The sequence below is a fragment of the Onychostoma macrolepis genome, chromosome 14, assembly GCF_012432095.1.
Source record: "Onychostoma macrolepis isolate SWU-2019 chromosome 14, ASM1243209v1, whole genome shotgun sequence".
Taxonomy (NCBI): domain Eukaryota; kingdom Metazoa; phylum Chordata; class Actinopteri; order Cypriniformes; family Cyprinidae; genus Onychostoma; species Onychostoma macrolepis.
The window spans coordinates 16,197,880-16,225,492 of NC_081168.1; the positions used below are offsets into that span (position 1 = coordinate 16,197,880).

General features: G+C 36.1%; 1 protein-coding gene across 4 annotated transcripts in view; it reads right to left on the reverse strand.

The window, feature by feature from the left end:
- fstl5 (follistatin-like 5) overlaps window positions 1–27,613 on the reverse strand; it is a 124,457-nt gene that overhangs the window by 29,137 nt on the left and 67,707 nt on the right. For all 4 annotated transcript variants that reach the window (XM_058798067.1, XM_058798066.1, XM_058798065.1 and 1 more), the window contains 4 exons: window positions 26,412–26,532; window positions 12,336–12,502; window positions 6,268–6,388; window positions 1,400–1,561 (listed from right to left, as the gene is read on the reverse strand). In XM_058798067.1, the coding sequence (XP_058654050.1) occupies window positions 1,400–1,561; window positions 6,268–6,388; window positions 12,336–12,502; window positions 26,412–26,532 (571 nt within the window). The remainder of the gene's footprint in view (window positions 1–1,399; window positions 1,562–6,267; window positions 6,389–12,335; window positions 12,503–26,411; window positions 26,533–27,613) is intronic.

The following is a 27,613-nucleotide window of genomic DNA, read 5'->3' on the forward strand; positions in this document are numbered from 1 at the left end:
AATTCAAATTCAGAAGTGGTTATATCTTTCTCCTGACAGAGTTTTCTTCACTACTTATTTAGTGTTGCATTAACCGCTACTGAATCTACAATGCCAAACAGACCGGAATGGTTGGATTACACAATGAATTACTCTTATGAGTCGGTTCTTTTCAGTGATTTAAACACAACTAACTGTGGGACTAGATGTTCATAAGACAACATTATGCAGTTGTTAGTAGTCTTGGATTCAAATGCACAATAAAATGTTACCACATTTTCAAAAGTTTGGGATTTTCCAGTAAGATCTTTAAATGTTTTAGAAAACATGTGTAATGACATAATATCTAATATAATAACAAAACCTCTAACAATTATATCCAATGATAAAAGCTGCATTTATTTGATCAAAAAAGTAAAAACAGGATTAATGTGGAACATTATTACAAAAAAGTTATATATATATATATAGCTTAAAATGTAACTTATTCCTGTAATTTAAGCAGAATTTTCAGCAGCCATTACTCCAGTCTTCAGTCTCATATAATCCTTCATAAATCATTCTAATATGCTGATTTGCTGCCCAAGAATCACTTATTATTATAAATGTTAAAAACAGTTGTACTGCTTAATATTTTTGCGCAAACATTGATACTTTTTTTTCCAGGATTTTTTTAATGAACACAAAGTTGAAAAATCATTTAAATTTGAAATCCTTTTGTCTACTCTGACTTTTGATCAATTTAATGCATCTTTGCCGAATAAAAGTTTAAATGTGACCCTGGACCACAAAACTAGTTTTAAGTCGCTGGGGTATATTTGTGGCAATAGCCAAAAATACACTGTATGGGTCAAAATTATTGATTTTTCTTTTATGCCAAAAATAATTAGGACATTAAGTAAAGAACATGTTCCATGAAGACATTTTGTAAATTTACTACAGTAAATATATCAAAACTTATTGATTTACTTTAAAGGCGATTTTCTACAAATATGACAAATATTGTCCTATCATGACAAACCATACATCAATGGAAAGCTTATTTATTCAGCTTTGAGATGATGTATAAATCTCAATTTCGAAAAATTTACCCTTATGACTAGTTTTGTGGTCCAGGGTCACAAATATAAAAGAGCAAACAGTGTTACTACTTCCACAAACATTTGAACTGTAATGTATACTTAATGTCACCTCTAAAAAGACTGTGAAAAGTCTTTCCAAATATTTATTTCTTTAATAAACTAAAAGCCTCTTGAATAGGACCATTAGGAACCAGAATCAAAATGATTTAATTCTTTATGATTCCCATTCAAAATTGTCATATATAGTCTTTTCGTGTCAAAGTGTAATTTCTGTGCCATTAGCAGCATTAGCAGTTTCAGTCATAAGAATGAAATGTCCAATGGTAATTTATTTGTACCCTGAAGTGTGAGTTGCTTGGAGAGTTTAGTGGTGATGTCCATGCCGTTCTTCAGCCATGAGAGTTGTGGGTCGGGGATGCCCTCAGCGTAGCACCGCAAACTGGCAGTGACCCCCGGCTCGCGTGCCTGGCTCTCTGGATACACCCGGATAACAGGGGGCACTATGAAAAAAACAGAAGAAAGGACAGAAGTGTAAACAAAGTGAATGAATCAACAAATAAACAACATCCTGGAAATATATATTTTTTCCTTTTATTTACAAGAAGGTATTTGTTCGCCCTTTTGACATTCAAATATCCTGTATATGCCACCAAATCATCACAGAAACTCAAATGAGCTTGAGAGGATGGTTGCCAAGCTGTCATTAATTATTAAATAAAGATTACTCTTAGAAAAAACTAAATGCAAGCCAAGCATGATAATAATAAGAACAATAACAATAAACATCTTTATTTAACCAGTACTTTATTGAGAACTCTATATGAGAGGAAATGGGAGAAATGAGAGGAAATGTTTGGACAGCAGTGGCGGGGGCACCATTTTGTAGCACGCAAGGGGGTTGATTTAATGAAATGCTTTGCTTCAAGGCACAGGGAGTAGAATCTGAGTCTTAAGCTCCCTGGGACTCAGACTATTTACTGAGGAGTTCAACTCACGATTGGAATGCAGAAATCATTTAGTGTAAAAATTGCGAGCTCAGGCCCTTGTGGTGTTCCAAGATCAGCTCATTGATAATGAGCAGATTATGATAAACAGTAAACCATGTGAAAACAAAGCCATGCATGATGGAAATGTAGGGAAGCATATCAGCACATCTGTGATATTAAGAGCAACATATTTAATATCATTCTAAAAGCGCATGTTTAGAAATCAATATTTTACCATATTTAGATATTAATATTATAAGTGTAGCTCTCCATATAATAAATATAAATGGGGAACTGGGGATGTCAAGCTAAAAACAAATATTTATAATAATATTTTTTTATAATAAGTATAAGTATTATATTAAAAAACACATACAGTATATACATACTTTATTATACTAACGAGGGTCAAAATCGTAAAGAGACATTAATTTGCAAGGCAGAACCAGAAACTTATGTAATTTGTGCCTGCATTCCTTTGAGCAATAAAACTAGTTTTATCTGTAGAGTTTGGACCGATCAGACACAACTATTTGTTATATTTAACAAATAATCTCTTATGCCCCCTCAACCAACCAAAGGGCCAACTATGAGGGTCTGTGGACCCACCCCCCGAAATGCATCTAACACCTAAGAAAGGCAGAACAGGCCTCTGGTTCCATGGCAACCCATCATTATTGCTCAAAGGAATGCAGGCAGAGCAACTCTCACTATACCTTTTTCCTATAGGAAAGACATTATGCCATAAAAATTTTACTCTTCTCTAATTCATTCATTCATTCATTCATACTGTTCTTGTGTATTGTATACTGTCTTATGCATGCTTACGATAGATCACTAGTTAATATCACCTCACTCATACCATGTTTGGTCTCTATCAATTCGTCTTTGGATGATCTAATTGAGAGTGAATATTACATGTTGATACCTATGCAACATATTAGTGTCCTAAGAATCTTTAGTAATTTGTGCATTAACCCAGGCGAATTACCTATGGAAATTACCATGTTCAGAGACAAAGAGTCGTAAAACTTTCCCTCCAAAAGTTCATGACACCATTGGCTCTTTGACAACCCAGAGGTGTGACCTCTATATCAGATAAAGCTCTCACATCAGTGATGCCTCTGCAGTCTGCGGATCTTTCAGATTCTGAGAAGATGAGGATGTGAGCTAGAACTCTTCTGGACCCTTAAGTTTTTGCGCCAGGCCTTGCGGCCTTGACTTTCCATTCAACCAAAGCTCCTCGGACCTCAGCAGATCTCTTTCTTAGCTCTTTTTCACTTTCTACCTGGGAAGAACATTTCTACCTCAGAACATCTTTGGAATTCATCACTCTTCAACCCGGAAGAACGTGATCGGGAGTCCAAAACCTTGAAACCATTAAGACTTTCATCCGAGACTGCATTCCGGACACTCGTCACAACCAAGGCAATGCAAGTATCGTACATTTAACTAAACGAAACAGAGGTTTAGTATAAGTTATAGACCCCGTCATAAACGGCGCTGATGGTTTTACTCAGGTGGTTAAATGACTCTTTCCATAACTGCATTCTCTGGTTTCTCTAATGGCTTCATTCATCCACTTTAGCTCCCCTTTGTATGTACGTGTGGGTGTATGTTTTTTCATTTGTTTGTTTAGATTAGTTATGTGTGTTAGTGTTTAGTTAATAAAAGTTGTGTGCACAAATTACATGAGTTTCTGGTTCTGCCTTGCAAATTAATGTCTCTTTACGATTTTGACCCTCGCTACATGCTCTAATGCATTAATAGGAAAGTATTTTCTGTGGCCACGAAAATATCCTTTCTTAGAGTTGATATGAACCTGTACTGAATGTTCTCTGGACGAACAGATCAGTTGATGGCAATTTAATTCTGCTACAGTTATTACTGTCAGCCGATATAAATATTTGTAATTAATAATAATTAATTGTAATTATTTATATACATTTCCCTTTTGAGCTGATTTGCTACATATCTGATGGGTTTCCATGGAACCAGAGGCCTGTTCTGCCTTTCTTAGGTGTTAGATGCATTTTGGGGAAGGGTCCACAGACCCTTATATATACATATATAAACACTTGAGTCGTATATTGTTCATACAACTCAAGTGTTTTGAGGCCATAAAAATAGCTTTGTGAGGAATAAACCAGTATTTAGCAAATTTTACAACCAAAGAAAAAGCCATATGGATTTGTTCTTTACTAAGCTCAACGTAGAAAAGATAAAAATCCTTACGAAATGACTTTTCTTTCTGTGTGTAGATGTGTACCTGTATGTATCTTTGTGTGTATTTTATTACCTGGGGATCGACTTGAGATTGTCCCCTGTGTGAAACGCATCAAAGCTGACAGCTCTATCACAAAATTCTCATGGCCCCTTGTCTCCTCCAATCTCCCTCCTTTTATTCCTCTGCCCTCCTTCTGTTTGTTTTCCTCAGTGTTGATTTTCTGTGAGAATAAGCAAGTGTCTTGGCTCGGCAGCGTGTAAGTCCGCCATCACTGGACCGGATAAATTCTCTGTGTGTATTTGTTCCTCCGTGAAATTGAGAGTCAGATTTATTAGTTTATGTTTGTCTTTGTCTCTCTTGGTGTGCGGACGTGTCCATTACAAGCGGCAGCGAGAAGTGTGTGTTATTCTGAAGCTTTTGTATGTGCGTCAGTACTGATGAGCTTCCAGTGTCCTCGATTAGAGTTTCCTCTCCATTTCACCACCTCTGAGACTCAGCAGGTCTCTGTGAACCTGTCCGACCCCTTTCATTTTCCCAGCTAACACTGCTCTCATACATCTGTGTGCTCTTTAGGGTCTTTAAAAATAACGGGAAATGACACCCACACCCACTCACACTAATATATATATGTATATATATATATATACATACATACATACATCACAGAGTTGGGCTTCACAGAGAGACTATTCATGTTTTTCTTGTTTTGCCTGTTTTATTTACCTCAGTTAACAATCAAGCAAAACCCTGCCTGGAAAACAAAGCGACATCATTATATTGTCATCATTATAAATGAAGAAGGCGCTAAGGACAACAAATGAAAGCCAAAAGGTTGGCGGTCATTTATGTGTGCCATGCAGGAAATTAATTAAAAATTGTTTGTCTGCAATAAAGAAATGTAAAATATTTAGCTTAAATTAAACTGCACAGATGCAATAATAGAAAAAAAAAAAAAAAAACAGCAAACTGACTGAGGACTGAGAAAAAATAAGACCAAACAATATTACAATGCTCTTGGTCATCAGGAAGCATAATTAAGTAAAGGGGGAGTACTAGTGCCCTTGTGACTTAAAACACAAAAAGGGAACATGTGTCATCTCCTAATTAATTTCCCATTTCCTCCCAGCTCTGACCACGATTAATTGCTAGGCAACAACTTCGGAGGCAAGTTCAATTGTTTTTTTCATCCAATTAAAATGTGATACTATCATTCAGAGCTATTTGGCTGTGCTGTGTTTCATATATCAGTGAGAAACAACAAGAGAAATGGTAGCAGGAGTTCAAGAAATGATGAAAAAATTGTATTTCAATCACTGAGAATCAGGAGGATGCTAAAAGACCCTTTGCCCTTCAGAAGAAAGTAGCCCCATAGCTGCAATAAAATTATGAAAAAAGCACGTGTGTAATTACAGTACTATATTATTATTATTATTATTATCCATAAATCAGTATTGCATGCTTTAATTACTATGTAACAATAATATTTATAAATATTATTGAATTTTTATAAAAAATGTTATAATAAATATATATTATACATTTATATATTGTTCTTTTATATTGTTATAATACATTTGATTTAATATATAGGTATTTTCCTCTGTTCTGTTCAATACTATACATTGTTGCTAAAATGTTTATAGAAAACAGATATAACTTTCTCGGATTAAACATCATTGTGTGGATCACAAAATATTTGATCTATTACTTTCGACTTATTATAATAATTATTAAAGCATGGAATGCGAGTATGGTATACAACATGCCACATAATGCGAGAAGATTATAATGTATGTTGTCAGTCTGTACTTAAACTCACTATAATTGTGCTTGCATTGAACAGAAATATTGAGTGAGCTACAGTACAGTGCATGTTTCATTTTGGATTCCATTCATTGTTTCTTTAAATCCAATGGTCATTATTAAACAGCTCTCTGGAAAACTTGATTGTGAATTGCCAATAATGCGAGTGATGTGCTTGTACATTACATACCATTAACCTGCAGGGTGTGCGTTTGGAAAAGCTGCTCGTAGCCATCTGCATGGCAGGTGTAGTTGCCCATGTGCGTAGTGGTCACCTTGGTAATGTACAGTGATCCATCATCCCCGAAATCCTGTTAAAAATACACAAATCTACCATCACCGTGACCTTACAGAGTGAAAGATTATGACACACAAGTGCAAACAACAGCCCAGAGCTGGAAATGTCAGAGTGTACCCCTATAATCAATGTTAGCTTGAATGCATAAATCTGCAAATAAAAATGTGGAAGCGCAATCAAGCATACTGGACTGCAGAGAGAAAAGAGAGCAGCTTGTGGTGAAACTCTGTGACAGTGAAAAGAAAACACAGAGGGACTGAGAGAGAAAGAAAAGGAGAATGAGGACAGTTAAAAAACAGGGTAATCAATAGGAGCAGATTGCAGTGGACATTTGCGTCAGCTCTGCTGCAGGCCGTCATTAAAGCTCTACACACACCATTTATTCTCCACACACTGCTTCTGAGAAAAACAACAAACTTAAAGGTACAGTTCATCCAAAAATCTACATTTTGTCATCATTTACTCACCCAGCTGTTTTGTGTATGGCTTTCTTACTTCCGCAGGAAACAAAGGAATAAAAATAATTGTTTTTGTCCAAATAATGAAACTGACTTTCATTGTATGGACCAAAAAATAAAAAAATAAATCTTTGTGCTCTGCAGATGAAAAAAAGTCATACGGGTTTTAAACACATGAGAGTGAATAAATAATATAATTTTCATTTTTTGATGAACTCTATTTTTAAAATGGGAGCAAGAGAGAAATTTAGCCACAGTGTGTTTACGCAGACGTTAGAGAACATGTAACTGAAAATGGAAATTAGGTCTACCAACTGAAAAAAATAATTACATTCAGAAAATATGCAAATAATTAGGGCTGCCAACCAATAAAATAATTATATGACAAACAGACCAAATGCAAATAATTGCATTTGTTATTTGCTAAGAAAAGCCAAAGGAATGTACACTACTGTCTGGGATTACACGAAGAATCAGAAAAAAAAAAAACAGAGACAGACTAAATCCAGAAGAACTGTAGCAACATCTCCAAGACGGTTCAAGAATCCTACCTGCAAAGCTGCCTGAAAAAACTTATGTGCAAGTGCACCTAGGGCGAAACCTGCTTTAAATGCAGTGGGTGGTCACACCAAATGTTGATTTGATTTATTTAATAGAAGGTAATCGATAAAGAAAAATTATGACATTATTTTTTAAAGCACCCTCACTTTACAGCATTTTTACACACATGCCTAAAACTTTTCACAGTAATGTAGCTTTGTAGGAAGGTTTCTTCAAGCGTCTTGGAGACATTGCCAAAGTCTCAGTTTTTTCTGAATCTTCATGTCATTCCAGACAGACTGGAGGATGGTGAGATGTGGCTTGTTATTACAATTAATGGCAAAAGGAATGTTTGGAAATGTGAACTGATATTTCCTACTGACACACTACAGTAAAATATAGAAATAACTGACTTCAAACCATTTTTTGTTGATGAAAATACTAATGGCCTAAGACTTTTGCACAGTAGAGTAATTCAAACGCATTGTGGACACTATTGTGCCAGACAAAAGTATTAACTAGACATTAAAACTACTGTTTTTACATAGCCACATAGTTCTAACAGCACAATCAATGAAGAACGGCAGTTCGGCTGTGTGTTAATATGCACCAGTAAGGATGTAAAACTCTGCTCACTACAGGCCATGACCTTGATCATGCAAATAAACAAGCTCCTTTCCTCACAATGTGCTCTTAATGAGTGAAAACAGCAGCACAGAAAAAGAGCATTTTAAAAAGAGGCAAACCAGAGGAGCCTCTGAATATGAAATAAAATCAGATCGCAACATTCATTTGAAAGTCTAATGATAAGAATAGAAAAAAAGAAGAATCAGTGCGTAAAGCAACAAGCAGCATCAGAGACAACAAAGGCTGAAGAGAAATGCCGTCAATGTCCAAACAAAACCCCATGAAGCTAATGTATTCAAACGCCATTGTTTTTACAAGGTCAAGTGGCCTTTCCTGACATCCTGATGCCCAGGAACGCACAAGTATTCCTTCAACGACGATTCAGATGGTTCTGATTAAATATGTTAATTTTGATTTGATTAGGCTGCAGAATGATGCAGTATGACTGTAAAAATGTGGACACTCACAACAAGTATGCACACAAAGCCATAGTGAATGTGGGAGAGATAAACTTAGTGAATGTGGGAGTAGTGATGCTACTAACTTACACTTATAAGTAGCATAACAATAACTCTGTTTTCCACTTAATGAGTGCCATTGTAGAATGATGGTACTGCACATTACAGGAACTTTAAAACCGAACAAACTCTCCAAAACAACTCTCTCTCAAGTCCTGTTGGGAAGTGTGATTCATCTATCTATGGCAATCAGTTAATTCAGATTTGAACTGATTCACAAAAAAGACTCATTTGATTCCCAGTGTGACGTTTTCCGTGATTTTACAGCTATATATTTAGTTAAACGTTGGCGTTTCTATGTTATAATTACTATAATTTATAACCTAATAGAATTGTATTTGGTTTAAATCTATCAGTTTCAACATATTTCCCCAACGCTGGTTTACACTACAGAGTATTATATAAAGGATATGATTTACGACAAACCACTGCAAAATATGAGGCCAGGATATGGTAGGGTGACCATATGTCCTCTTTTCCCAGGACATGTCCTCTTTTTTGGACCTAAAGAAATGCGTCCGGCCGGGATTTCTGCTACAAGGGAGCACATTTTACAAGATAAGATAATTGTCAGTGAGCTCAGGATCTGTTGAGCAGCAAATACTCCAGCATGAGCTTGTCAGTCATCTCTCATTATTCACGACCTGTGATCAGTCAAATCTGACTCCTGCAGCTCTTGTTGGATGCAGGGTTGCCAAGTCTGCATTTTTTCCACAGAATTGGGCTACTTTTAAACTGTCGCCATGGGTTGATTTTCCAAAGTGGGTTAAAGGTTTGAAATATTGCATAAATTACATTTGACTCAAATGCTTGTATTTAAACATTTTGCATTCTATGATAAAACTTTCATGGACTTTTTCATTAACTGTTCCCTCCTGGTGGAATGACCTGTCCAACTCAATCCTTAATCATTTTCTGAAAACACATCTTTCATCTTCATTTGACCCTCTAACTCTGGCACTCCCTATTCTAATGCTAATTGTAATTTTATCTGCTTGTTTTTTAACCTATTTTGACCTATTCTATTTCAGGGCAGTTGTGGCCTAATGGTTAGAGAGTCGGACTCGTAACCCAAAGGTTGCAAGTTTGAGTCTCAGGTCCAGCAGGAATTGTAGGTGGGGGGAGAGAATGTACAGTGCTCTTTCCACCCTCAATACCACAACTGAGGTTCCCTGGGTGTGTTCACTGCTGTGTGTGTGTGCACAGGATGGGTTAAATGCAGAGCACGTTCCGAGTATGGGTATGCTTGGCCACATGTCACTTCACTTATTTCTATTCTAACTACTTCTATTCTAAAGAGCCTTTAACACTAGCATTCTCTATTCTTTCTCTATTCTTTTCTTTTTATTTATTCTTTTTCTGTTCTATTGACTTGTTTTATTTTTATTTAAAAATTACCCTCTAACACTAGCATTCCCTATTCTTTTTTCTATTCTATCTACTTGTTTATTTTTTATTATAAAAACAAAACAAGCAAACAAACAAACAAACAAAAAAGCTTGCTGCATATACTGTTTCAACCCCACGCCCCTGCCCCCGCCCCCGCCCCCCACTGTCCTGTTTTGGAAAACTAAATGGCATTGTAACCCTCATGGTAAATGAACAGAGAAATAGGATGTCTTGAAGAAGCGCTGAAGAGTGCAAACCACCAGCTTCTTCATTTCCCTTGACTCTGAACCAGCTCAATAGTGCAGGCACCTTAACCTGGTCTTCAGATTTGTGAGTCACCGAGGGTTAATTGTGGTGTTAGAAGTGATTAGCTTCAGGATTTTCTGACTGTAGCAGCTTAAAGGTATGCAGGCCTAAAAACATGAACCTACCTGAGAGAGGATCTGCAGAAAAGAAATCAATCCAAACAAAAACATTTCAGTTTCAAGAATGATTTTAGGTGCAAAAGTGAAAATGTCAACATGCAAAGATAACGGCTGGTTTTCTATTTTAGCATTTATCTTTTTGATTAATGTTGACAGGGAAATACACAATCTGGATGATTACAGTGTGATACTATATGCTAGCTCAAACAATTCTTCCTGCTGATCCTTAATAATGTTTTACCCACAGTTTCTACTTTAGTCTCTAAAGCCTCTTCTTTTGTTTTATGTATTCAGTGAGCGGTTCATAATAATGGCCATGCGGTGGTCTCAGTTGCGTCCCATGACGCAACGCTCAGCAAGATCCCTCATTTTCAGCACATTTATGTGCGGAAGATGCTTCCTTAGATGAAGACGAGATTCACTAAATTTAACGACATTACCTCTAACTATACTTGGATTAATGAAGTTCTCTCTGACAGCAGACAAGAAAGAAAGAACGAAAAAAAGAGAGAAATTTTCATAATAAAAACAAAATTCACTGAACATAATATTAACTCCATCTATACTTGGATAAAAATAAAATAAAGTTTATGCAACATGCCTTGACATGACAGACATGGTTAAGTGCTCTGGGAATGCATGATACCTCAAAGGTACATGAATGTTTTTCTGCATCTTCTGGGTTAGTTCAGCCAGCTCTGCTGTCCTAAAGGATTGTCTGTGGCTTTTAGAGCTACTGACATTTAAACAAGCTTTCCTCTGAGTTTTTAGATTATTCATGTAGATGCTACTGTACCATCTTGTGTGCGTGTGCATGTCCTGTCTGACTTATATTGTGGTAGGGACTGCAGGGTAAAGGTTCTAGAGATGGATCTTGGCAGCCACAGACTCCTTCCTCATTTAAAGGCCTCATAAACTTTTAATATATTAAGGATGACACAAAGGCTAGTGTTGACTCAATTGACGAATACCCCAGTGAGCCAAGCTTTTGTACACACACACTGTAACATAAAGAAGAATGAACTGATTTACTTGACATTATATTCCGCAAAAAAAAAAAAAAAAAAAAGATTAAATAAAATGAAAGTGAAGGACAATGGAAATGTTCATGATAACATGTTAAGATAAACAGTAGTGTTTTGGGAATACAAATTTCCTCCTTGGCAGACAGCAAGCTCACAAACTTATATCCATAAATATATTGAGCACTTTAATGAAATTGTATTCATTTAAGTTAGACAGACTCCATTTCTTCCCTGCAGCATATCCCCAGAGAGACATACCATATTCTCTATGCTGCTTTCATTTATTTAAGTACTTCTGTTTAATTCTTTTCTTAACCGTTCTTTTCGTCTTAAATGACTTCATTTCATATTGGCTCAATCAAGCATCATAAAAGACTGCCAAACCCATTTCGTTTCTCTTGAGTATCTTCTCTCTCAATCCTCATTTACACTAATGTGCTTTCTATTGAGTTGTAGCCGTGTTGAGTGATGTTGCGTTACAGCGTGAACATTTAAAACATCACTCATACCTCAATTTGGTATCATGGGGCCATATTCCATCAGCCTGGGTTGGTTAAGGTTACTGTAATAAATATATATTACAGCTGGAGCATGGCACAACTGTAAAACATCTGAAAACTCAGAGACTTATTGTGTTATTTACGGGTGTCTTTTGTGAAATCCCACCTGGCTTCCATCTCTTTCTTGAATGTTAGATAAATCGAGTTGAAGGTACATTAAGAGAGATGAAGTAAATTAGATTGAACATCGAATGATCCCACACCATGTCAAATCATTTCAAAACAAGGCCACTGTTGAATGTGCGTTTGCACTTGTGTGTCAATTTATTGGCTTGAAAGTGCCGCCACTTGCTTTCAGCAGCTTTAAAAAGGTAGCTGATTGAAACGCTTTCCAGATGGCTTGTACATACACACACTTGACTGGATAAAAGCAGAGTGTGACGGAGATGAAATAAGGTGAAAAGAGCACGTCACTCACGTTAATGTCCTCCAGCTCCAGCATGTTGAGGGCATGGTTGTTGCGTCTCCAGATGATTGGCGGCCGCTGGTCTCCTGTGATGGCACACGTGAGCACGACGCTCTGACCCACCGTTACCGTGGTGACGCTCAGCTTCTGGTCTTCGGGAAGGCTGAGCTGATAGACCTCTGAGAAACAATGAAGAGAGAGTGGATTAATATCAACTTTTTTCCCCAGAAGGTTTGTTTACATGGTGTCCACATCAGCTGTTCAAATCTATTTCTAGCTCACTTTTGTTCACAGAAAAGGCTTTGATATTTCAACAGTGCACCAGCTACTGTGACTACCCCTGATTTCTAGTGAGAATGTTAAACTGTTCTTAGATGCCACATTACTGGTGTGAATATCACTTCATGTGACATCTAGCACTTCATTAAAGCAATGAACTGCACTGCAGACAGTTATAAACAAGTGTAGTGTAAACGTAGGCTTAAAAGACTGCTTCTTGCTCTAGAAGTTGGGCTGGTTCAGTGATAACAGATGGTAACACATTTACTACAAACCACTAATTAAAGTCTACTGCTGACGTTATCAGGTTTTGCTTATGATTTTATACAGTACACTCAGTTAATTTTAGTTAACGATAACTTGTTATTGTTAGCTAAAATGAAAACCAAAACTAAAACTATTAACAATTTTTTGATAATTGAAATAAAGCTTAAATACAATAACAAATATTAGATTAAAAAAAAACATTCACTTAAAAGCATTACAATAAATAAATAAATAATAAATGGTGCCTTTGCAAGAAACCAAAATAAATAAGTTCAAGTACTAAATACGAAAGCACTAAGTTTAAGTACTAAAATTGCTAAAACTAATATAAATTATAATTATAACTATAAAATAACTTGTGTGTGTGTGTGTGTGTGTATATATATATATATATATACACACACACACACTATATTGCCAAAAGTATTGGGTCACCCCCTTCTAATGAACAGGTTTGACTACTTTAATAATTTCCATGAGTACAAATCTTAATGTTTAAGCATATAATGATATTCTAGGGAATTGTGTGCTTCTAATTTTAAAGCAACAGTTTGGACAGTACCCTTTTCTATTCTAACATGACAATGCCTCTGTGTATAAGGCAAGGTTCAAAAGGAAATGATTGATTTAGTCAGTGTGGAAGAACTTGACTGGTCTGCTGAAAGCCAAGTCCTAATCCAAGCTGAACGCCTCTGGTGTGACTTTAAATGCAGATCTTGAGCCAAAAACTCTTTACCAAACACCAGTGACTTGTACATACACTATATGGACAAACGTATTGGGACACACCCCCTTCTTTAGAACAGAAAAAGACACTTCCAAAACTGTGGCAACAAAGATGGAAACATAATTCATGTATTTAAAAATTGTATTTCCATCTCTGTTGCAACAGTTTTGGAAGCGTCTAAAATGACTGTACCCATATATACAAGTCATTGGTGTTTGGTAAAGAGTTTTTGGCTCAAGATCTGCATTTAAAGTCACACCAGAGGCGTTCAGCTTGGATTAGGACTTGACTTTCTGCAGACCAGTCAAGTTCTTCCACCCTGAACTAACTAACTTAACATGATTGCGACAATATGGTTTGTGTGTGTTTTTCAAGTCATCTCCAGGTAATAAAAAAGCATCTGATTCTGAATAATGTAATGCTAACTGACATAGCATTTATTACATTTATATCTTCTGTCTTATTCTGTGATAAAAATGGGAATATAAACAAATCATAAAATTGTCATTAGGAAAATACAGGAAAAAAATATGATAAATTAGCCTATTGTTTATTGTCAAGCAGTGTATTTGATTTCTCAGCCAATTAAAAGCAAGAGGTAATAATAAATATATAAATAATAAAAAAATAATAATAATAAGTCACAAAACCTGTCAATTAGACAACAAAGTTATTTTATTTGTCCCCCTCACTTCTGAAATGATTGAGAAACACGATTTTTGTTTGTTTCAAATAGAGATCACAATTCTCCCACAATTCTGAACAGAAAACTAAACAACATAGAATGTAATTTACTAGAGGTTCTCACAAAATGTCTGTTTATATATTTATTTAAATTATTTATTGCAAAATCTGCACCTCTTCTGTGAATAATATTATTTTTATAATGATCCTTAATCAAGCAGCAGAAGTTAAGTGACAGTGTGCAAATATTACTGGCCCATTTTGGAGTGAACTATATATGCAAGACTATAGTTTTACATGTCACTCTTTATGACACAGGTCGCTCATCCTTTGCTGTGCCGTTTAATTATATAATAATTATATAATTATATAATAACTTAAAATAAAAGAGCACTTAAATAATACTAAAATAACACTGCAATGAGCTTGCTGTAATGTGTTCTGGGATTTTCTTCACTGTTAAACATGCATGTTAATTTGCATTAGAATTTGACCAAAAATTATTTACTGTTTCTTACTTCATGTCGGGAAGCATGCATGTAATGCCTTAAAATCCTACCTACACAGGCAGTTCACCATAGATTTTGGACCTAATCATGTGTCCAACAAGCCTTTGAATTTTTCTGGCTCTGAAATGCCACCAACCACCTTCCCCTACATACAAACAAACACACACCTGGAGCGGGACAAGGATAACAAACAAACCCCTGACCCCCAAATCTGTTTATGAGCCCCATCAATCAGCTTTGAATCTGACAAGCATCTAATACGGCTGAAGTCGCTGTACTGCCCAAGGCAAGAGCTAAGATGACTTTACAATCTGACTCATAGCTTCATAACACTCTTTACAATGGCTTTGTGCTGCTTTAAGCATGCGTCTCCTGATAGTTTCACTTAGTTTTGAAATTAAGTTTTTAATGACAGTAGGAAATAACGGCTGCTCCTACGATCTCAGAAGAAACGCCAACCATACACGACAGTTCATTATGACGGCTTCTTTTCAACTAAAAACTATTCAACTTAACATCTAATTTGAATATAATTATCTCCTCAGCCGAGACTTAACGGTGTCATTCAGGCCTAAATAGGATAGCTGTTAAAAGATCCTCGTATATAATTTCTCAGTTTTTATACAGTATATAAGGAATAACAGAGCCAGGTGCCAAACATTTCTGGCAGTCTAATTAAGGTAAAGTCTAAGGTAAAGTTTGCTTTTCAGTGGAGCTGTACCCTGATCTTTTGGGTTAACCGAGGCCACCTACTCATAAATCAGACAGCGACCAGCCTTTAAATGATATCAGAAAAATGTCAAAGTGAGGTTGCCAAAAAAAGAAAAAAACTTCAACACTCGGTAACTGTTCATTAACTTAACTAATCTTTCCTGTAGCGTGACAGCAGCTAATTTAATGTAAACCCCCCTAAAAAAAAACACATTCTGAGTGATACTTTGTTGCTTATTAAACACAGAAATATTAAAAATGAAAAGCCCTCAATAAAGCAGAAAAGAAAAACTGCAGATAAAAATAAACATTTAAAAGTTTTCTTTCTCTTTAGAAAACATCAACATCATAGACATCTTTTTTTTTTTTTTAGTCTTGTAGTCATCGTCTTACAGCAAACTAATTTAATTACTTTAAATAATGACATGCTTGTAGCCTTGTAGTTTTAAAGTAGCTTCCTCAATAAAATTGCTCCAAATCTTGATTGACTTGATCTCCTTCCCATGATCATGTTAATGGCATCTAAAATGGTTTTTCCAGGTATTTTAATTACATTCATGCACAGAGAAGCACACAAGTGGAAAACACAATCAAGCCACAGCAAAACAAATGAGTACATGGGTTGGGGTATCTCAAATGATTATGCAATTAAAGATCCGGGGAATTATAACCAGCTTGCGCACAATACAAACATGCCTCTCGCCTCGCAAATGGCAATTTTGCGTTTCATCGCTGTGTTCTCATTTAAAGCTAATTTACCAAATTAGTCGGTAATGTCTCTTATTCATTGTGTTACTCTCAGCTCATATAGTGGATAACAGCAGTGTAGTGCCGATGCACCTTTAGCAATCCTCATTTAATGTCAGATTCATTCCGCATGGCACACTCTCTACGTTCATTAGGGAATTCTACTGTGGAACAGTTATGAGAGAGAGGATCTGAGAGAATGCACAGTAGCACAAATGCATGAGCATCACTTTTCATGTATTTATCCAGAGATCAGGTCTGTAGTACAGTTTGCTTATTTCCAAATCTCTAAAGACTTGCAAAGCCAAATTTACACTGCAGGGTGACACATAAGTGCTTCTGAAGCGGCATTTAAAGGTCTTTACACACTGTTTAATGCTGCTCAGAGGCGGCATAAATGCATTTACAGTACAACACAGTAAATTGCAACTATATATGTTGATACTAGGAGATGAGGTGAGTCAGTGCAGGCATAATTTCGTGTGGCTTTTATGCAGCTTTGCACCTTTACAGCAGGCACAGAGCAGCACTAACTTGTCAGTTGTCTAATTTACACTGCAAAGGTGGCATAGAAGTGCTTCTGCAGTGGCATTTATATGTCTTTACACTTTTGACTGTTTTTACTGCTGCTCAGAGGTGGCATAGATGCATTTACACAGTAATTGCAAGTATATACTTTGATACTAAGAGATGAGGCGGGTCAGTGCAGACATAATTTAGTCTGGCTTTAATGCAGCATTGCATCTTTACACTGAATATTGAGCAGGCATAGAGCCGCCTTAACATATCTGTTGCCTAATTTATACTTCAAAGGTAACATAGAAGTGCTTCTGAAGTGGCATTTATGACATCTTTACATAGCTACTCTGTGCCTGCTCAAAATTCTGTGTAAAGATGTAATGCCACATAAAAGCCAGAATAAATCAAACCAGCTCTGATCCATCTCAGCCCCTAGAATGGAAGGATACAGCTCTATTTGTATCTGTGTAAATGCATTCATGCCACCTCTGAGCAGAATTTAACAGTCTGTGTAAAAACACCTAAATGCAACAAAAAACACTTTTGTGCCACCTTTGACATTAGATGTGCTTATACAGACAGTTTAATGCTGCTCAGTGGTGGCATAGATGCATTTACATAAAAATTACAACTGTACACTTTGAAACTAGGGGTTGAGGATCAGAACAGGCATAATTTAGTCTGGCTTTTTATGCAGCATCTTTATCATTTATCTTTACTCAGATTTTTTAGCAGGCACAGAGCAACCTTGGTCTATACTGGGATTTTGTAAACCAATGGATTAATGCAAGGATCATCATTTGATTGTGAAGCCTGACACTTTGTTGTTGCTTACAGTACAAATGTTCTGGGTTCCAATCTATAAAAATATAGTTTTATTATCATTTTTTTATTATTATTTTAATGGTAACACTTTAGAATAAGGTTCATTAGTTAACATTAGTTAACAACATTAGTAAACATGAACTAAGAATGAACAATATTTCTACAACATTTATTAATCTTAGTTAATGTTCATTTCAGCATTTACTAATGCATTATTAAAATCACAAGTTGTGTTTGTTAACATTAGTTAATGCACTGTGAACATGAATAAACAATGAACAACTGCATTTTCCATTAACTAACATTAACAAAGATGAAAAAATAGTGTAATAAATGCATTGTTCATTGTTTGTTCATGTTAGTTAATACATTAACTAATGTTAACAAAATGACACCTTATTGTAAAGTGTTACCATTTTAATTAACCAAAATCACGGCTCTACAACAGGGTTTGTAAATTAGGAGTGATGACTTCTGTATTTGCATTTAATTTAGTAGAACAGACAGTGAGCCATGGAAAAATGAGACAGCAAGTGTCTTAGAGCTGCATTTGACACTGTTGTCTTCCCCGAATGATTACGAATGCAACAACTTTTAGCAAAAACTTCCCATTCCAGCACCACTAACACATGAGCAAAAAGACAAGCTCAAGCGGTTTCAGAAAGTGGTGTGCACAAAGAGAACAAACTCTTGCTGACTTACCAAATTGGGGCATTTAGAACACTATGGAAAAATGAAAGAATGTGAGCAATACAGAAATACCAACTTCAAAACCTAGAATGAATTGGGGGTAACCAAGAAGGCAATGTTAAACTGTACATTTCCTGTGCCGTATCGAGCCAAATCTATTTATTCCTTTCCTAATCACCTGACACCTGTAAACCAATCATTTAATGAGTCCTGTCAGCTCATGCCACATTATGTCAGGAAATGCCAGTAATGGTAGTAACCCAGCATGACTATCAAATGCAATTTCTCAGATAATACACAAAGGCAACACTTTACTCTTGATATTTTTTCTCATCCTAACGTTTCCATTTTTGTCTTATTTACGCATTAATTTCTTATTTCTATTTACAGAGCTTCTGTTTTTCTTTTTCTTACAAGAGAAGTGGAGATCACTTACACTGTCAAGTGCCATAAAAGTATCATACAAAATTGATAATAATAAGAATATGTTTCCTGAGCACCAAATCAGCAGCACTGAAGTCTGAAAATGCCATCACAATAATAGAATCACATTTTTAAATATATTTAAACAAAACAGACTTATTTTAAATTGTAATAATATTACAGTTTTACTGTGTTTTTGATTAAATACATTTGAACTCTCTTTCAAAAAGATTTAAACAAAATCTTTACCAACCCAAAACTTTATATTTATATTTTTGTATGCAGGTCTACTGAAGACTTACGATAAATTTACAGGTTAAAATGTCCAATGGGCATTTTAATTGAACACAAATACAAACGGTGCTGTCTCATGTCCCTTTTGGACCTTCTATTATAGGTGAACTATTTTCAAATAAGTCTAAACTCTATTTAGTGTAGGCTACCCAGCCTCTTAATATTTTTACCCTATTGTCATTGGCAAAAAATCAGAACTCTAATGAATTGAATTATATAAATCGTGAATTGAAGTACAGCTCCTCATCAAAGCAAGCCATGTGTATCTGTGAGTAATGCCCTGACGCCATCTCTGGCATTCAGTAATATCCTGCCTTGCCATTCAATTACATTCTTTTGTGTCTTAATAGATTTGGAATTTGCTACAGGGCAAGCCACTGCGTTTTACAATTCCCTGTAGGATTGAAAGGCGAATGGATTTTTCAGAACAAGGAACGCAAGAGAGAAGATGAGTATTTGTTTATGTGTATGTCAGAGAGGGAAACAGAAACAGAGAAAGAGTCTATTTTATGGTATAAAAACACCCGGATGCAGCCTAAACAAATATGGTGCACTGATAATACCGCAAGAACGCAAATGATGTAAAAACATTATGGAAGGTGTTGTCCAGACATTTAATCCTGAGTCAATGTTTGTGATTAATGACAGTACAATAAGTGGAGCTTTTGGCCCCTCATTTACAGCACGTGTAGCAGATGAGTAGACTCTCCCTCAGGGCTCGACCATGTCTCACAGCAGCATGGAATTAAACCTGAAGTGCACGACTGCAGTTTTCATTTAGTTCACACTCTTTCCCATTACAGAGCGGTGATGCTTCTACAATAGGAGAGCTAAATCAAAACCGGTATGAGAAAGCCTATGGTCACTCAGCAACAAAATACGGTTGTTAGTCCTCTTTCAGAGTGTTAAATACAGTTCTGTTCACAACCAGTTTGGTAACAAACGTGTGATAACTGCATTCTGTAACCAAAGTGACTGTGTTAAACATTCAGGACTCATCTAAATGGAAGGTGAAATATATACACTACCAATCAAAGTTTTGAGGTCAGTAACATTTTTAAAGAAATTACTATTTTTATTCAGCAAGGATTGAATAAATTTATCAAAAGTTATTTTTAATGTTACAAAATATTTCTATTTTAAATATAATTTATTACCTATTTATTTACAGAAATATTTCAGCTAAAAGTGGCAGTCCAATTTTACATAATTCATTAAAATTTTCCTTTTTTTTTTTTTTTTTACATCCAAATTCGAACTGCAATTCTGCACCCTGTTTTTGACCTTAATTTAAATTATATTTAGGAATTGAACTAAAATGTAAAAGGCTTTATCACCTGTTTTTGAATGGCACACAACCCTGGAAAAAGCAGGACAATTTGGAATCACAAATGTTAGTAAAAACAAGGTAAATGCCAAACATCTAGATCTAATCTAGATTAGAACTATCAAGATTTTTGAAATGTAAGGATAGATTACATGATATATTTTATACAAAATACAATTTATAAGCTCATACAGAAGCAACAAAAGAGCCTTTCCAACAAGCAGCGAAGCTGTCAAAGGTCTTCAATCATAATTACCAGCTGCTCTCCCATCAAAAGTTGTGCTCTGCTCTCCACCCCTATCCACTAGTACATTTATGAGCCCGTAAGGCCTCTGTGATCGCTGCAGAATCTTCTAAAAGTGTTGTGCATTGAAGTCAGATGGAATAAAACCTTTACTGTGACCCAATCAATGTGAGAGACAGGCAGTAATAGAAGCTGAAGAAAGGCTGACTTCACACCACCTGTGAAAAACACCATCTACATGGCACTTGTCAATAGGGAAGCTGGAGCGCCACTCATATTAGCAAGCCATCACACTACGCGTGCTTCTAATTGGGCTAATTGTGGCTCGTATACGAATGGGACTGTGCAGAAAAAAGTGGGATAAACACCTGGTTAAATTTGATAAATGAAAGTGCATTTCACACCATATTACAGTGCTGTGAATTAGTTTTTTCCATCTCTCTCTCTCTAAGTTTCCACCTTCGTTTTTTCTTCACTTCCCATATGGCAATCTTTAAAAGTCTGTATTGCCTTTCACTGAAGTCAATTTTGTTTCAAGTGAGGCCCTGTTTCTTATCACACAATTCTTCACTGCCAATGATATTGAGCGGCTCCTGTATTTCTCTGTGTGTGAGTGTGTGTGTGTGTGCACGTTTGTCTGTTTAGCAGACAGAGCAGGTGGATTGACGTTCTCTCCGGAGGCATATCAGCCTTGACAGATGAAAGGAACGGCATTGTGGGCCGGCGTGGCGTTAAGTAATTGCCTTCTGACTCCACTGGGGGATGTAAATAGTTTGGAGCATGAAGCATACAGATATGCCAATTGAACAAACCAATCATGACAAAGAACCACGTAGATGCACCAATCACAAGTAGGAGCATGAGTAAACAAGGGTCAAAGGCAGAAAAAAGACTTAAAGTCTGAAAGATTTGACATTTTTAACCTATTGCTTTCAAAACTCTCCCAAAAAATACATACACATTTTTTACAAACAAGTAACTTTACTAAAATTTGCATTTTAGACATCATAAGAAAGCCCCAGTTTTGTGAAATGCTTCAGCAGAATAATGTAAAAGATTTGATAAATTAATAAATCTTAATTGTAACCTGGACATACTGTATTACATCCACCATGTTGTCATTGTCATGTGACCTACCAGTGTCAGTTGTGTCAGTTGCGTCTACTATATAGTAGAAAAGATAAAAACAATGTCAATACCTAAGCCATGATTTAAAAAAAATAAAAATAAAAAATACCTTGAACTGGGCAGATTCTGTGCAATTCCTAAACAAATCATTTAGTCTAGATTTGTGAACTGGTTCAGCAGATTCATTAATTTTTTTTATTTTAAAAACTGACTAAAAGGATGGCATGGACGCATGGCAGGATAAGCTTGCCTTGCAATCGTGATAAACACTCAGATTTGGAAAACTGTCATGTTTAAATTGATGCTATAAGACATATGCAAGACATTACCAGTCCAGTTTTCCCCCATACCCACAGAGCCTGTGAGATTCATGCATGGCGGTATACATCATGAGTATACATTAATTGCCACTGCACGGCTATGAATAAAGGAGCCACACATTTAGCCTTAAATGTGTGAACTACTCAAACATTTTCATTTCTTGAGGAGAAATGCAAATGCTCCCTAGAGCCAAAGGCAAGGGCCGGAATCTGAGTAAACACATTTAGCGTGTCTCAAAAACCTCTCATAGACCATGTGCTAATTGCTGCAATATGGAATCAAGAGGGCACGAAGAACCCAGACAGCATCTTTCAATAATGTACTTAGATGCAGTGCAATTAGCAAGTTTTAAGGCTGTATAATTTACCTACACATTGCATAAAATACCTGTTTTAGATTCTCTTGCCTTCCATCTTACTCTGGAGAAACTCTCCAAACCAAAACTGGACTGTTTCATGCTTTCATGGCCTGTCAACCTTCATCAGGACTGAGATCTATACCCATGTGACTGATATACTCCCAGACCTGGAGAGTTTGAACAACACAAGTCAGCGCTGACAAGCTCTGTTCACTCACACATCAGTAAACCCCATCAGGCCAGATTCAACCTTCCTTATCGTACCAAAGTGTACTAACTCCATCAGAGCGAAGAAACCAGAGTGTCTACAAAACCATAGTGTACTTGCCTCCCAAATCAGACGCCCCAGAACAAGATTATGCAAGAGTGTCTGAGTTATTAAAGTGAATTAAAATGATAAATGATTCATTCAACAAACTATTGTTGAAATATTTACAGATTATCAGCTGCAAATCTCTGATCACAATATCTTACAACACAGACAAAGTCAGATCAAATGTCACAATGAACGATGCAGGAACATAGCTGCTCGATTTTTGTAATACATTATTGATGGGCTGCATAATTGGCCACAGTTTTTATTTTTATTTTTATTTGACTGTAAAAGACATTATTATTGCAATTAATCAGTTTTTTTGGCTGCAGGCAAAGTGTTTGTGTATGAATTGCAATGCATAATATAATACACAATATCTTGAACAAGATTAATGAGTCAATGCATGAATCAAACTCGCTCAGAATACCAGCAATCTCTCATATAGTTAATTTGCATTATTTTGTATTATATCGCTGTATGTGGGCTGAGGCAAATTACACAGAATGGTGAGATTGCTCACAGTAACATTAACCTCTCCATCTTGTCTACACTTGACTATAGTATGTCACAGAAGACAGATCACTGCCTTTACTCCAATCAAAAGTTGCCACATTGCATCAATGCTTATTTGCATAATAGTACACTTTTCTCAGCTCAACATTTTTTGGAGTTGCTTCGATGCTGCAAATCGCTGTCAGTATGAATGCCCCTGAACAGGATCAATGACTGAGAAAACTTACTGACAAGCGCCCATGCCATGGAAAAACAAGTCAGGATCAGGTGAATGTGAGAAGCTTATATCTCTGGGTAAATTGCACACTGAAGGTCGAACCGACTAAACAAATGCACATATTCACACACTCTGTGGCAAAGCAGCAGCTCACAGCATGAAACCTAGTGCTGTTGGTACAACAAACATGCGCTGTTTATAAAGTAGTATTCTTCAAACTTTTAAAGAAAACATTTGTTCAAAGTGTCAGGAACTGAATAGAGACAGTGTGAAGGTGCTCTCTGAAGGCGTCTGACAAAATGTCTTGTTATCTTTTTATCTTTAAGTTTAAAAGAAAAGTGAAAGTAGCAATACAATTCTTTTTTCTTTGCCTGTAGGGCTGTTCCCATCTCGCCTAAACTCCTGCTGAGATCGGTGAAAGGGCACAGGGGCAGACTGAGGCTGCCATTTTCATTCCAAAACCTTCTACTTCCTGTCTGAAAAGCTGCTTTTTTTCTCAAAAACCCAGTGTATAACAGTGGGATTCTAGCAAAAAGGCTTCCATTGCGAGAGCATTATTGTCTCTTTTTTTATCCCTTCTAGAACCACACGTTAAAAGTGTCGGCCCTTGCTGAATGTCAGTGCAAATTGAGTCAAATTGAAATGTCAGAGGAAGATGAGACTAAAAAGGAAAATGAGACAGAGCAGACATGTTGAACGTTAGTGTAAAAGGTTGGAACACATTGCTATTTTCCTCATTTAGCCTGCAAGCTTTACTTTTACTCAGAATCTTTCAATATGTGTCCTTTCTTGTGACATAAGGGATGTCTTAGCCTTCCATAAGGAGTTTGTATTTTATTACCAAGAATGCAAGGCTTTTATCTATATTGGGAACACTAATTTATTCTCTATTGGGATAGAAATTCCATAAAATATTTCTACAAAGAGCCTAGAAATAGAATACAGGAGCAAAAGCACTAAATAAGAAAATATGACCTTAGTTATTAATGGATTTCTATATTTTGATTTATTTATTTATTAAATGTTTGTTTCTATATAAAAAAAATATACAATATTGTTCAGTGTTTTGGGATACGATGCACACGATGCACAAGACTGGAGTAAATGACATTAAAATATATCAAAATAGTTATTAAACAGTTATTTTAAATCGTAATACTGTTTCAAAATATTATTGTATTAACTGTATTTTTTTTTATTTAATGAATGCAGCCTTCGGAAGCATAAAAAAAACTTTAAAAACATTAACATTAAAAAATAAAGCTAACCAGTGGACTGTCTCAGCTCAGTGAGCTCAGCCATGTCCACCTCTTCAGCATAAAACATCTTTTATTGGCTTGATCCCTATAGGCAATCCATTGAGTCTGGGCATTCATCTACTTTAGCAATATAACTTAGTTTCCAGGCTGACACAAATTCTCTATAACAAATGTTACTTGCATCTTGAGTCATGCAGTTAATTAGTGTGCCTCAGTTTCTCTTCAGCAAATCCGTTAATGAGTGCACGAAAGAGGAAAATCTTACTCACGCCGTCACTGTTCAGTGGCTTACTGAAAAATATGAGTGTAGACTTCAATTAGAGCTTAATTAGGATCCATTCACCTTTACAGTGACCGCAGGATCTGACTTTCTAACAGTGGGTTGTCAGAGTCACAGTCGATTTCAGAGGCCGCTGACCCTGTAGAATAGACTAATGGAGAAATGTAACTTCATTACATGACATGCCAATAGTCTGAACTTGCCATGAAGAGCAGGGCTGGGATCCAAGAACCAGTTCTGGATAAGATATAGCAATTTTTTACTGGAACTTGAATTTCATGATCTTTGGTTCTGTTCACAGTTATTTAATGCCTGCATTTTTCCACCTGTGCAGACGGAAAATGTTAAAGTCTGTTTCATATTTTTAGGAGACCTTCAAAATAACTGGTAAAAAATCTACTATAATATAATGAAATGTGCAATTTATATGTCGTTTAAAAAAAAAAAAGAAACAAATAATGAAAAACACATTGCAAGAGTAGATGGCTACTTTGGAATGGACGTCAATGCAGAAAGATGTTTTTGCATCCAGAGGGTGTAGTTACATCTAGATAACTAGACTATGCTAACTGGTCAAATCTCGACCCACTAGTGGCACTACGCCACTACTGACTATTTAAATATAATGGGAGAAAAAGACAGGGTGCTGCAAAATAGTACAAACACATGAAACAGAGTAGCCCTTGGTAGTTGCATGCAACAACAGACATACATTATGACCAGCACAGTTTGAATTGTGAAAAATGAAAGGAATTGTTCATCCAAAAATGTGAAATTGAAAAATTGCTGTTTAGCCGATTTCCTTTGAAAGATCCCAATATCATCAGGAGATGCGAGTAATAATTTCATGGTTCCTGTACCTACTTTTTTGACTCTTAAAGGGATGGAACCCATTGACTTGCATTTTATGAATCACCAAGGATTATAGGTTCAGCTAAAAATCACCTTTAGTGTTCTACTAAAGAAAAAAAAGTCACCTATATTTTATATGGCCTGAGGATATAATTAACAGCAAAATATCATATTTGGGTGAACCATTCCTTTAATCCATGGTTCTCAACTTACGCACTGAACTGCAAGTCATTACTTTCATCATGTCCAATCAGAAGCAGAACTAGAATCATTAACTTCCTCAAAAGTCCCATTCCTAATGAAAAAGAGACTATTCTGCTTCCACTGAGAATGAACAAATATCCAAATGACATAATAAATATTGCACAATGAAATTAAAAATGCTCACGCCTGTAACCGAGACTGAAATTGTGCTCAGTTTCTTCATTAAAATACTGCAATTATCCATTGTGCTATTAACAAATGACACTGAAAATACATGTCACAGTTACTAAAGGCGCATCCAGCCCTGATGGTGCTAATTATGCAGCTGAAAATTTCTCCCAGCTTTGTTCACTTCCAAGACTTATGCATCACTTCATCAAAACCCAACACTCACCAAAAGCTGTGTAGAACTCCTCTCTGGTTAGGTGTTCGTCATCGTTGACGTCGTTATATTTGAACAGATCGAATAGAGTGCACTCTGATGCCGTCCTGCTCAGACCTTCCTGCTTGATGACCTGCACGACAACAAGATTAAAGATCATTAAATTCAAAGCAGAACCTACTATATGATGCTTTAACAAAGCAAATGTGTTGTGTGCACTGAATGTAGCTCATGGTAATACTAATAAAAGTTGATGTTTGAATTTAAGGGCATGTTTGTTTACACAATTTTGGTGCCGTCTTGGGTCGCCACATGACGTCTGATGTAAAATCTCCATCCTGAAGCAAAATCACTGCTCTAGTGCACCATTCTGAATAATTAAAGATGTGATTCCTATCTGCATCAGACATTGTGAATCCTGTCAGCTGGCAAACATCCAGAACTGAGCAAGATTTTATAACAGCCTTATGCTGGAAAACATGAGGGATTACTGTAAAACGTTCTATCATACATTCATCCATGCCAGAAATATCTGATGGTAATTACAGATAGTGAAAGAAAGCTGGAAGGATTGTTTATAATGAATGTTAGGGGTTAGATTCACTGTGGATTACAGTTAAGATTTTGAAAATGCCTTTAGCATATGCATACGAACAATCATACTTAACTTTTCTCATTGGTGTCCAATGGATTCAAAACATTACTGAAAATGATAAGAACTCCACATAATATAACATGATCTTAGGACCATCTCCTGAAAGCTTTTTCATAGCCAGTGCTAAGATTGACCCGAACTAACCTTTATTATTACTAAAACCAGACCTGTGTGTTCAGATTCAATCCTGCCCTTTTATTATCTGTTGCAAACTCTAATCCTCTTATAGAGACTTGATACCAGCTCAGAAACTGACTGGCAACCTTCACTTTGACCTCTTTTGCTATTCAGTTTTGATTTACATTTATTTCGAAGATAAAACAAACATGCAAGCAAGCAAGCATGCAAGCAAACTTTCAAATGCTGAAATTTGTCAATGTACCACTCTGATCTACATGCTACAGGGGATGTCAGAAAAGTTTTCCATAATGAATGACTCTACACAACTGATCCACCGTGCTAAATGAAACCTCAGAACAGCTTTAGGCACGTGCTTAATTCTTACACGTCTAACACAAAATTGGCTTGGAAAAGTGAAGTTTGAGCATCATTTCTTTGC